At 43.1% G+C, this 14,045-nt stretch overlaps 1 protein-coding gene across 1 annotated transcript; it reads right to left on the reverse strand.

Moving 5' to 3' along the window:
- Positions 1-5,634: 5,634 nt before the first annotated feature.
- psmb4.L (proteasome subunit beta 4 L homeolog) lies at positions 5,635-10,669 on the reverse strand. The gene is given in 7 exon segments (NM_001087421.1): positions 5,635-5,777; positions 5,855-5,943; positions 6,032-6,148; positions 6,366-6,447; positions 8,347-8,493; positions 8,586-8,792; positions 10,503-10,669. Coding segments are annotated over 7 exon segments (747 nt in total). The 5' UTR covers positions 10,595-10,669; the 3' UTR covers positions 5,635-5,764.
- Positions 10,670-14,045: the final 3,376 nt, after the last annotated feature.

Genomic DNA, 14,045 nt, shown 5'->3' on the forward strand with positions numbered 1-14,045 from the left:
ACAAAGTATCTTATTTGCACCTGTTAGCTGTTCTGGGCTCTCTGCTAAAAGCCAATTAAGTGAGAAACTTTGTTTCTTTTTCTGGCTGTTCAGTGCAGAGAAAAGAGGGACTTTCCAGTACAAATGAGGGACTGCGGGTTGAGCTGTCAAAAGAGGGACTGTCCCTCCGAAAAAGGGACAGTTGGGAGGTATGGCTAAAATAGTCCCAACAGCCTCCAGTGTAGAGAATGTGAAGCAGCCGTCGCTTGGGTGTCCTGATCTCCTTCCAGATTGTGCAAAGGTAAAGCAGTGACATGAGGTCGGGGAGGAATCCAACTCTGAAGTCTCTGATGCATTTCACAAATGTAGAGTAAAGGAAGTGGATCCACTAGAAACTCCTCCTCCGAATAACTTTCTGACTATACATAGGTCAATGGGGAAGTCCTGCGCGGCACCAACGAGCCCCAGGAATTGCACCGAGAAACGGTGTCGAACAAACAGACAATCTCTCTTAATAAAAAAAAAAAAATATATATATATATATATAACAGAAAACAAACAAACCGCACTCCAAGGACTTGGTGTCTCAAAAGCCAAGTGAAAGTTTATTCTTGCTGAACGTTTGGGCGCTCCAACTGAGGCCGTCTTTGGGAGGGTGAATACACAACAGTGAATCACATTTAAAGGAGAAGGAAAGCTACGGAGGCATTTTATTGCCATCAGATTAGCCACAATAGTGCAAGCTAGAATTCTATATTTATTCTGTAGAATGTTTTATCATACTGAGTAAAAAGCTCTAGAAACTCTGTTTAGGACAGGAGCTGCAGTATTAATGTGGTGTGACATCACTTCCTGCCTGAGTCTCTTCCTGCTCTGGGCTCAGATTACAATAGAGAAGGGAGGGGGGAGGGGAAGAGGAGCAAACTGAGCATGCTCAAGCCCTAGCCCTGGAGGTTTAAGCTGAAAACAGTTAGTCTGATACAGAAGCCCATGAGTACACAATAGAAGGAAAGAAATGTGATGTTTCTTTTGACAGGGGACTCAGAGCAACATTATTTGGGGGTTTACTGGTATATTTAGATGGACCTTTCTGATAAGGCTTACTTAGATTTAACCTTTCCTTCTCCTTTAAAGAGTAAATTAGGCCTCAAGCAGCATGAGGATGATGTCATCAACAAGTGCCAGACAGCTCAGCACAATTGCTGAACTATCACTGGGTGCCATAATGTAATGGTGCATAAATTCATTAAAATAATGCCAATAGAGAACACGACTGATATTGGCATTATTATTAATGATACGGGCATGCAGCAAACACTGAAATAACACCCTATATGTATTGACTTTGTTTTTGTGCACAGTAATCCAATATCACTTTTACAGATACTTCTTTATGCACTATTACATGATGGCACCCAGTGATAGTTCAGCAATTGTGCTGAGCTGTCTGGCACAGTCCATGTGGGCAACACTCTGCTCTTTTTGTTTCATCTCGGGTGCAAGGTAAGGAAATCAGATATAGGAAAGAATGAGCAGCAGCAGCAGCGAGATATTCTGTGAATAATCCAAGTGTATTGGAATAATCACATGTAAAGCCGACGGGACGTTTCAGTCCACACAGGGACCTTTCTCAAGGCAAATATCCAAACAAGTTTATATACCCACAATCCCATTCAACAGGAAGTGACAAAACATCCGGTGTAGCAAATCCATCAATTAAGGCTAAAAAGGCTACAGCAATCATGAAAGTGACGTACGTGTGCTTATATATATCTATAGAATCATAAGCCTCACAAAAGTGCGAATGTGCTTAGAGTAATTACTCATTAACAGGGCCGGAACTAGGGGTAGGAGTAGGCACGTGCCTAGGGCGCAAAGCTGGGAGGGTGCCAGGCACTTACCTCCTCTGTCGCCTACCCCAAGTCCGGTTCCCTTCTCTGCCCGTCTTTTCACACGTTTCTGCGCATGCGCGAACTTCACGCATGCGCACTATATTGCAAATGCGCGCATGTGCTCACGAGCGTAAATTTGTGCATTCGCACACCAAACAGGTGCCGCGACTGCCCGGCCTGCCTAGGGCACCTGCCCAGTGTGGCCCGGCACTGCTCATTAATATTTCTCACAACAGTACTATTAAAGGACAAGGAAAGGCAAAAAAAAAAATCCCATTTTTACTTTCTTAAATGAAAAGAAACCTATCTCCAATATACTTGAATTAAAAAATGTGTACCGTATTTATAAGAAACCTGACTGTATGCAGTGAAATTCTCCCTTCATTTACTGCTGTGGATAGGAATTGTCAGACGGTCCCTAACTGCTCTGCAGGGAAACAATCATACTTATGAACAGCAGGGGAGCTTACTTCCCAGCCATGCAGAACTCAAGCAGCTTTGTTTATGATGATCCCTAAGCAGCCCAGACCACACTGAGCATGTGCACAGTCTTAGTCTTGCAAAGATGTATAACAAAGTTACAAGATGGTGACCCCCTGTGGCCAACTTTGAAAGCATAAATCATTTGTTTGATTAGACTTGTGGTGCAGTAAGTTCATGTTTATGTTTAGTATACAAAATACAGCATTTCTAGCCTTATTCTCTTTTAGACTTTACTTGTCCTTTAAAAGTGAAAATTTAAAGTTAAAAGGTGTGTGTAAATAGAAAATATACATAAAAAGTTACAGTACAACACTTATTTGTCACGGTGTTATTTAGTTAGTACTTAAATTGTAATGTATTCTGCCGGTAATTTAAAAGCCCCCAAGTGTTGTAAAACTATAGGTTTAAGTCATAAATATTATTGCCATAGTAACCACGAGGTTAAGGCAAAACCAATTAGAATATATTGTCTAGAGCCTGTGCCACACAACAAGGTCTGCATAGAATCTGTCTATATATCCACTTTTATACTAAGCTGGTATCTTATGATTCTATAGATATATATAAGCACACGTACGTCACTTTCATGATTGCTGTAGCCTTTTTAGCCTTAATTGATGGATTTGCTACACCGGATGTTTTGTCACTTCCTGTTGATGGGTTGAATGGGATTGTGGGTATATAAACTTGTTTGGATATTTGCCTTGAGAAAGGTCCCTGTGTGGACTGAAACGTCCCGTCGGCTTTACATGTGATTATTCCAATACACTTGGATTATTCACAGAATATCTCGCTGCTGCTGGTCATATATATATATATATAATGATTTTATGAGGGCAACTTGCTGTCAGGGGCTTTTACATCACAAACATGGAGTATCGGCCATGAACATTAACAGACCCAACTGTAGGGCTTTCCAAGTGTCAGTCTTGATAAAGGGGACGGACGATTTATTTCTGTAGAACGAGCCTTCCTGTCAGTGCAGACACTATGGGGTTACGTATCCACCTCTGGCGGCAGAAACTTCATATAATCTCACGCTCCTCCTATTCCCCTCGCTTTTTTCTTCTTTCCTGTTTGGAGGTGAGGACAGTTGTTATGTTTTTTGGTTATTATTTTTCTTCCAACCGGTTATCATTGTTATTTGATTTGATAAGGAAAACATTGAGAGCGCTGAGAGCACAAAGCTTTCCACAACAAGATCCCACCAGCCCATGTTCCATCCTGTTCCCTGACGTTTCTTACCTGGAAAATGGCCGTCCTCCTAGTGATTACATCCGCAAACTGGGAATCTGACATGGCGGCTTTATCCAGGGGCGTAACTATAGAGGAAGCAGACCCTGCGGCTGCAGGGGGCCCAGGAGGCTCAAATTCATATACAATTTCAATACATTTTGGTAAAACAGGACAACCTCTCGATATGTTTGGGGCCCTAAAATTAATTTGCTGTGGGGCCCAATAACATGTAGTTACGCCACTGGCTTTATCCCATGAACAACCCTGGCTCATACTGTACCAGGATAGGCCAGTGTTCACATCAATCACATCTGTTACACCCACAGTGGTCTCAGTTCATGAGGAGATTAATCTCTGTGCCGGAGACCTTCTAATGACAAAGAGAAAGTCCTACACAAACTGGAAGTTGTCAGGGCAATCAGGTACTACCTATACACACCCGAGGCTTATAGGAGGGCACATGCTTTCTTAGTCACCTACGGGGCCCCGTACAACAAAAATTTTGGGGGCCACGCCCACCCCAGATCCCGACCACACAGACAGTGCTAAATACGGTAACCCCCTCCCCCACACAAGTTCTAAAAAGCTATTGATGGTCAGGGCCCGCCTATAAGTTAAAAAAGAACTGGTGCCAGGGACCCCCATAAAAGTTTTTTCTTTAAAAAAAAAAAAAACGGTGCCAGGGACCACCATAACAGTTTTTTTAAAAAAAAACATTGGTGGTCAGGGCCCCCCCTAAATTAAAAAAAAATGTTGGCGCCAAGGCCCCTCTTACAAGTTAAAAAAAAAAATTGGGGCCCCAGAGAAGATTTAAAAGAAAAACATTGGTGGCGGGGGCCTGTAGAGTGTTAAAATAATGCAATGGTGGCCAGGGCTTTCAAAAAATAATTTGTAGCATTCTCTGCCCAAAGCAACGGTTTCCTTCTTTAAAGGGATTTTGTCATGATTTTTATGGTTTACTTTTTATTTCTAAATGACACTGTTTGCATTGCCAATAATTCACTCTTCCATTTAATATTTTATTCCTGAACCAACAAATGTAATTTTAAGGTGTAATATTAGTGTGTAGGAGCATCTCAGGACATCGTATCTGCCAAAGGAACTGCTTTGGGACGGCTATTGTTTCTCCCATTGTATTGTATCATGACCTAGGTCCTGCTCCATAGCCCCACCTTGTGGTAAACATGAGAATAGCAAGCAGGAAAAATGTAAGGATTTGTCTGCTTTGGTGCTATTCTCAGGTCTACCACTAGGAGGGGCAAAGGAGCAATTTAAGCAATGCAAACAAATCCTTCAGCAGATGTGTTAGGGAGCTGCTATCTGGTTACCTTCCCATTGCTCTGTTAGGCTGCTGGGGGGGTGATACTTCAATTTGCAGTACAGCAGCAAAGAGTGACTGAAGTTTATCAGAGCACAAGTCACATGACTGAGGCAGCTGGGAAACTGACAATATGTCTAGCCCCATGTCAGATTTCAAAATTGAATATAAAAAAATCTGTTTGCTCTTTTATGAGAAATGGATTTCAGTGCAGAATTCTGCTGGAACAGCACGATTAACTGGAAAAAAAAAAAAAAAAGTTTCCCTTTAATGGCACCTGTCACTCAAAAATAGTTTCACCACCAGAGGTGCAGGTTTATAGGGCGAAGTGCTCATTATGCACCTCTAAATATGGCCGCCCACACCGGGAGATTCTGCCTGGCATGTGTGGGCATAGCACTCCGAGGGGCAGTTTATTTATTCCCTCAATCAAAGTGAGTGCTCTATTAGTCCACAGCTCTGGTGGGAGGGAAAACTATTTTTGGGTGACAGCTGCCCTTTAAAGGAACAGTACGTTCAATGCTGCAATTACATTTTTGTGATTTTAATTAGGAAATTATGGTTTTCGTAAATCTGAAAATGGAACTAAATCGGTCGAATATTTGTTGCTCCCAAGGGCTTAATACCCTCTTGGGGGGAGGAGCTTAAGGAGGAGACCAGGTCCTTATGTTCTCATGATAGCAATGAGTGTATAATAGTAACAGGAAGTCAGACAGACAGACAGGAAGTTGTCCCAACGAGCCATTTGTCTCCCAGTTTAATGTTCATTTACAAAACAGAAGTGCCATTACATAAGCAAGAAAAACAATAAGAAAACTGATGATGAAGAAGAAGGAGCAGAAACGTGACGCCGGGATCACTCGAAGCCGCTGCAAGAGAAATGTGAGAGGCGACGTTAGTCTCGGGCACAAGAGTCGCTCTCTCCCCCGGCCGCTATACGAATTACCTGATCAGGTGAGCGATGTCCCAGTTGGTTTCTGATGACAGAGGCCCTTCAACCTCCACTCCGCTTTCTGTTACCGTGGTGATCTCAAACTGCAAGAACAAATTGTTTTTTTTTAGTTACACGAATGGTCGACGCTCCCCCATATCCCTCCTCGTCTTTATGGAGCGACGGACTTACCCGATTGTATGAGCGGGCGTCTCTGTAATACAGAACTTTCATGCAGCGATCTACAAGCTGCCGAGCCTCTTCCTTACTCAGAGTCGCTTTATTCTCGGTTACTTCTCTCAGCAGCGGCTACAGAACATAAAACAGGGGGTTAAACTAAGTAAATATGTCTTTAAATGTGTATTGCATTGGAGCTGCTGTACTGATTGCTTGCTACAGCAGCCATGTTGCTCTCACCCCCTATCAATAGAACCAGCACAATATATTACACATGATATACTGGCATTTTACTTGCCCTTTATATACAAGCCCACACCGTTTCGGCATAATCCCAGGGTCCCCCTACCTGTGCCAGGTATGCGCCAAAGCCCGTAGCAATGGTTGGTGCTTCATAGGCCACGCCCAGTTTGTCCACGTATCCAAGGAAACTGCAGGAGGAGACAAAGCAATAAGCAGTTGTCAGTCAGTGATAACACAATGGGGGAGTCTGGCACAGCAGAACAATTCCCTCTGTCTGTTCATATTAAATCAGAGCCTGGCACAATATACCTGAGGGGCATGAACGGGGCACCACATTCATCTCTCAGGTAATAACCCAAAAAAGCAATCAATTAACGCATTCAGCCTCATCACCGACCCAACACCTGTGTGAATATCCTTATCATTTACAGTAGGGGGTACATTATCCCTTATAATACATGAGTGATACTCAGAGTTCCCTGTATAACTCAGCCTGCAGCCTTGTGCCTTTATATGGTCACAGAACAACCCCTCAGTGACTTCTAATATCCTTATCATTTACAGTAGGGGGTACATTATCCCTTATAATACATGAGTGATACTCAGAGTTCCCTGTATAACTCAGCCTGCAGCCTTGTGCCTTTATATGGTCACAGAACAACCCCTCAGTGACTTCTAATATCCTTATCATTTACAGTAGGGGGTACATTATCCCTTATAATACATGAGTGATACTCAGAGTTCCCTGTATAACTCAGCCTGCAGTCTTGTGCCTTTATATGGTCACAGAACAACCCCTCAGTGACTTCTAATATCCTTATCATTTACAGTAGGGGGTACATTATCCCTTATAATACATGAGTGATCTTCAGAGTTCCCTGTATAACTCAGCCTGCAGCCTTGTGCCTTTATATGGTCACAGACCCCTCAGTGACTTCTAATATCCTTATCATTTACAGTAGGGGGTACATTATCCCTTATAATACATGAGTGATACTCAGAGTTCCCTGTATAACTCAGCCTGCAGCCTTGTGTCTTTATATGGTCACAGAACAACCCCTCAGTGACTTCTAATATCCTTATCATTTACAGTAGGGGGTACATTATCCCTTATAATACATGAGTGATACTCAGAGTTCCCTGTATAACTCAGCCTGCAGCCTTGTGTCTTTATATGGTCACAGAACAACCCCTCAGTGACTTCTAATATCCTTATCATTTACAGTAGGGGGTACATTATCCCTTATAATACATGAGTGATACTCAGAGTTCCCTGTATAACTCAGCCTGCAGCCTTGTGTCTTTATATGGTCACAGAACAACCCCTCAGTGACTTCTAATATCCTTATCATTTACAGTAGGGGGTACATTATCCCTTATAATACATGAGTGATACTCAGAGTTCCCTGTATAACTCAGCCTGCAGCCTTGTGTCTTTATATGGTCACAGAACAACCCCTCAGTGACTTCTAATATCCTTATCATTTACAGTAGGGGGTACATTATCCCTTATAATACATGAGTGATACTCAGAGTTCCCTGTATAACTCAGCCTGCAGCCTTGTGCCTTTATATGGTCACAGAACAACCCCTCAGTGACTTCTAATATCCTTATCATTTACAGTAGGGGGTACATTATCCCTTATAATACATGAGTGATACTCAGAGTTCCCTGTATAACTCAGCCTGCAGCCTTGTGCCTTTATATGGTCACAGAACAACCCCTCAGTGACTTCTAATATCCTTATCATTTACAGTAGGGGTATATTATCCCTTATAATACATGAGTGATACTCAGAGTTCCCTGTATAACTCAGCCTGTAGCCTTGTGCCTTTATATGGTCACAGAACAACCCCTCAGTGACTTCTAATATCCTTATCATTTACAGTAGGGGGTACATTATCCCTTATAATACATGAGTGATACTCAGAGTTCCCTGTATAACTCAGCCTGCAGCCTTGTGCCTTTATATGGTCACAGAACAACCCCTCAGTGACTTCTAATATCCTTATCATTTACAGTAGGGGGTACATTATCCCTTATAATACATGAGTGTTACTCAGAGTTACACAAGACTGCTGCTCACCTCTCTCCATTATAGAAACCCCCAATAACGACGGTGTTCCACAGGGGGTTCATCTTGCTCCTCCGGTTGTACATGACCCGGGTCAGCCATGAGTGAATGGCCTTTGGGCTGTAATTGTGTCCGTCCCCCACCAGCTCCTCATCGATGCTGCAACAACACAACAGTTGGGGGTCACTGTACCACATTACTGTGTATAATGACCTGCCCCTCCCCCACCCCCAATATAAAGGGGAACTTACACCATCTGATCAATGACCTGCTTGAGATACTGATAATCCGCGTAGTCTCCAGATGCCCCCAGAATAGTGTTCTCATTCACTTTCATTATCCTGGAGATGTTGCGGAATCTCGCCAGCGACCCATAGGAGCCCAGCATGTCCGCCGCAATAATCACTCCCCCATCAAATTTCACTCCCAGCACAGAGGTTCCCGTCACCATAGGGTTCCTGTGGGGGAAGAGGATAAAGCTCAGTGCCACAAACCTACTAATTGGACATGGAACCCTGGGCTACTGTCTGATAGTTGGGCACCAAGATAATCCCGGGGGCTCCCATGAGACGAACACCACTAGGAACGAGGGTCAGTGCCAATGACTTTCTCTTACACGGCTTGTTCCCCTTTAAATGAAGTGTTAGTATGAAGTAGAGAGGGATATTCTGAGACCGTGTGTAACTGGTAACAAAGGAGATTGTTCTTACGCTCAGTCTGGATTTTAGTGAATGTGCCGGTGCATCGATCCTCAACCCCATGTAACCTCATATATTGGCTGATAAATTGGCTGATAAATTGGCTGATAAATTGGCTGATAAATTGGCTGATAAATTGGCTGATAAATTGGCTGATAAATTGGCTGATAAATTGGCTGATAAATTGGCTGATAAATTGGCTGATAAATTGGCTGATAAATTGGCTGATAAATTGGCTGATAAATTGGCTGATAAATTGGCTGATAATTAGAGGAGAGCGCTCAGAAGCAACTTGTGTTGTGAACTTTATTCAGAGACTACAAAGCACACAACGTTTGTCGAATGTGAGTCCCCAGATACAAAGGGAAATGTTTTAAACACACGAATCCCCCCACCAAGTGGATAATTAAAGTCATCAGGTGTCTCCGTGTATTTGCCACAAAGGTCCAGTCACTAGAGGAAATAAAAAGAGCCAGCGCTTAATTGTGTTTCACACTAGTTTTCCTGACCCCCTGTTCCAGCCCGCGCTTCTTTACTGTGTAGCAATATCTTATGTTACAAGTGATACATTTAAAACAAAGTAACACCATAATATAGTCATTTTATTATGTTTGTGACAATCCTGTTTAAAATAACCAAAAAGGCAGTTACTTCATATAATCCCAAGAGAAAAGGATTCTTTTAGTTCTGCACAAATCAAAGTGTCTACTAAGTCTAAGTCTAACCACCCCTTTAAATGAACAGTTAGTATGTGATAGAATAGCTCATTCTAAGCAACTTTTCCATTGGTCTTCATTTTTTGTACTGTTTGAATTATTTGCCTTCTTCTTCTGACTCTTTCCAGCTTTCAAATGGGGGTCACTGACCCCATCTAAAAAACAAATGCTCTGTAAGACTACAAATGTATTGTTATTGTTACTTTTTATTCCTCATCTTTCTATTCAGGCCTCTCCTATTCATATTCCAGTCTCTTAGTCACATCAGTGCATGGTTGCTAGGGGAATTCAGACCCTAGCAACCAGACTGCTGAAATGACAAACTGGAGAGCTGCTGAATAAAAAGCTAAATAAGTCAAAATCCACAAATAATAAAAAATGAAAACCAATTGCAAGTTGTCTCAGAATATCCCTCTCTCTGTTATACAAAGAGTTAATTTAAAGGGGAACAAAGCGTTGAGGGCTCAGTACCAGGATGATGATGATGATGATGTTGCTGCAGTAGAAGTGAAAGTGAAAGTTGCGGGGGGCTGTGTCCCAGTCAGTGTGGGGTCCCAGGGGCCCAGTGTGGGCAGAAGACTATGAGACCACGGTACAGTCCCACTGATATTCTCCCACAAATAAAACCAAGAGTCGAATCGTCCCAGGACAGACGTACGGGCCCTTCTGTGAGGAACACGAGCCCCTGACTGTCCCCCCGCACCCCAAGTCCCACACAGACCCACGCGTGTCCCCACGTCCCACTAATACTCACAGTGTGTGTCTGACCGGACCCGCCCCGGGGAAACAGTGCAGCTCTCCAGGAGCCGGTCCCCCGGGCCACAGATTCATCCCGCTTCCCATCATCATGGCGTCGTACAATGACAGTGCTGGGCCTCTAGCAGGAAGTAACAACTACTTCCGCCGCTACTTTTTTTTTTTTTGCCACCATATTGTGGTTGTCTGGAGGAGGGGGTGTTACAAGTTAATACAAGTGCTTCCTGCAGTGGCGCCATCTTGTGGCACATTAGTAAGGTACAAGGACGGAGGGAAGCCTCCATATTGTGTCTGACTTATGACTCGGGGTTGACGGCGCCATCTTCTGATTGTGCTGGATTTAGTCAGGAGCCAGGAGACGTCGCCATCTTGTGGTTGGCAGAATCAGAATGAGTGGAATCTGTTTTGTTTATAAGTAGGGTATAGAGCAATGTGTGTTTGCTTCTGTTCAATAATCGATGGGGTGTTTCTGGAGGCAGCACCAATGTCTTATACAGCTGACAAATGCCCAAACAAGGTGCCTTTAGCTGGTCTGGGATTCTCAACAGGCCCTGACATTTCATGACTGTGTCTGACTGTACCCCTCACAACTTTGTACCCCTCACAACTGTGTCTGTACCCCTCACAAATAGTTGTACCCCTCAAAGCTGTGTCTGTTCCCCTCACAAATAGTTGTACCCCTCAAAGCTGTGTCTGTTCCCCTCACAACCAGTTGTACCCCTCAAAGCTGTGTCTGTTCCCCTCAAAGCTGTGCCTGTTCCCCTCACAACTGGTTGTACCCTTCACTGGTGTGTCTGTTCCCCTCACATCTAGGGTTGCCACCTGGCTGCTATTTTACTGGCCTGGCTAGTAAAAATGATGGCTGACCCCAATGTTATTAATAGGAAAAAAAGATAAATATATAGGAAGGCCGGTATTTTTTTCGGGGAAAGGTGGCAACCCTATTCACAACTTGTCGTTCCCCTCACAGCTGTAGTTGTACCACAAAGCTGTGCCCGTATACTTCTTGGCTGTACCTCTCACAGCGGCCCTGGTGTCCTATATAGGGAAAATAAAAATGGCTGACAGAATTAAGAGGACAACACAGGGTGGATTTATTCCCCCATAGCATTGCTACAGCAGAGGATGCTCATCGCTGGCAGCCAAAAGAAATTGTCATTCCCTCCAACAAATATCTGGCAACCTAAACCTCTGTATTATGTGTGGCCTCTCCTCACACCTGGGGCACAAAACAAGATGGCAGAACACGGAGTCTCCCATGTGCCCAATACAAAGACATTCCTGGGTCAGACCATGAACAACTCCAGGCCTTAACAAGCAGCTTTATATCAGAGTTTCCACTTTAGGTAGCGGCATCATTCAGGCTTGAGAGGATTTAAGGGGGTTTCAGTCCCCGCTCAGTCCCAACCCCCAATTGAGACGTTTATTCTATTCAATCATTTCAGCTCTAAGAGCTTCCCTACACCTGTATTGTATTTCCACCTTCATTGCTCTCACTCTTGCTTTCTCTAATAATCCATTTATAATACACAAAAGCCATGAATATCCTGTAAATTATATCCTTATAAACGGTGAGTAGTGATGTCATCAGTTATAAACGGTGAGTAGTGATGTCATTTCTGTCACATGACTCACTGAAATTTGTGTATTATAATAAATAAAGTACCCCCAGTTGTAAAATATGAGGATATTAGAAGTTACCTCGGAGTTCCATGACCTGTATAAAAACACTCGGCCTTCGGCCTCGTGTTTTTATATGGTCATGAAACTCCTCGGTAACTAATAATATCCTTATATTTTACAAGAGGGGGTACTTTATTCACTATATAATACACAAAAGCCATGAATATCTTGTAAATTATATCCTTATAAACGGTGAGTTCTGATGTCATCAGTTATAAACGGTGAGTTCTGATGTCATTTCTGTCACATGACTCACTGAAACTTGTGTATTATAATAAATAAAGTACCCCCAGTTGTAAAATATAAGGATATTAGAAGTTACCTCGGAGTTCCATGACCTGTATAAAAACACTCGGCCTAATATAATATCCTTATATTTTACAAGAGGGGGTACTTTATTCACTATATACTTTACATGCATTCTGGCTACTCTTTGCCACAGGCTTCTCCCACATCTGTGTGTCTTGTACCCAACTCAGGGGAGAACCTCTGCAATACTCTATTGTCTGACATGTATTCTGATAACGGGCAGTAATTTGCTCATCATATCATACAGTAGGGCTACACTAACCCTTATAATACATGAATGTTCCCTGTATAACTCAGCCAGTAGCCTTGTGCCTTTATATGGTCACAGAACAACCCCTCAGTGACTTCTAATATCCTTATCATTTACAGTAGGGGGTACATTATCCCTTATAATACATGAGTGATACTCAGAGTTCCCTGTATAACTCAGCCTGCAGCCTTGTGCCTTTATATGGTCACAGAACAACCCCTCAGTGATTTCTAATATCCTTATCATTTACAGTAGGGGGTACATTATCCCTTATAATACATGAGTGATACTCAGAGTTCCCTGTATAACTCAACCTGCAGCCTTGTGTCTTTATATGGTCACAGAACAACCCCTCAGTGACTTCTAATATCCTTATCATTTACAGTAGGGGGTACCTTATCCCTTATAATACATGAGTGATACTCAGAGTTCCCTGTATAACTCAGCCTGCATCCTTGTGTCTTTATATGGTCACAGAACAACCCCTCAGTGACTTCTAATATCCTTATCATTTACAGTAGGGGGTACATTATCCCTTATAATACATGAGTGATACTCAGAGTTCCCTGTATAACTCAGCCTGCAGCCTTGTGCCTTTATATGGTCACAGAACAACCCCTCAGTGACTTCTAATATCCTTATCATTTACAGTAGGGGGTACATTATACCTTATAATACATGAGTGATACTCAGAGTTCCCTGTATAACTCAGCCTGCAGCCTTGTGCCTTTATATGGTCACAGAACAACCCCTCAGTGACTTCTAATATCCTTATCATTTACAGTAGGGGGTACATTATCCCTTATAATAATGTAGATGGGCAGAGTTGGGAGGCGTTGGTGTAGAGTCAGGATCATGATGATTGTTATAAAGGCAGATACACTGACAGTGCCAAGGAGAGCAGTCTGGGCAGTGAGTAAAATGGGAGATTGTAGAACAGGGAGATTATATTGAATTACAACAAATATTCCCTTTATCTGGTGCCAATATCCAGTCCCAGGGTTAGAATGAATGAAATGATTGGCACTATGTGGGTATGAATGCAGGGGTGGCATTGGTGCAGGAGGGGTGTGTGGGCACACTTACACACTTGTTACTATAGTGAATAGTCAAAGTGAGTGTCACAGATTTTGCCTTGCAGGGGTCAGGGCTACAAGATGACCTATCAGGACAAGGTGCAGCGGTCAGGGCTACAAGCTGACCTATCAGGACAGGGGGTGGGGCTTAGCTGCACACAGTTCCAGGCTGTCACACTGGGGGTTATGGGATGGAGCTACAGGGGGAGCTGAGGGTCAGTAG

Source organism: Xenopus laevis, chromosome 8L, assembly GCF_017654675.1.
Source record: "Xenopus laevis strain J_2021 chromosome 8L, Xenopus_laevis_v10.1, whole genome shotgun sequence".
NCBI lineage: Eukaryota > Metazoa > Chordata > Amphibia > Anura > Pipidae > Xenopus > Xenopus laevis.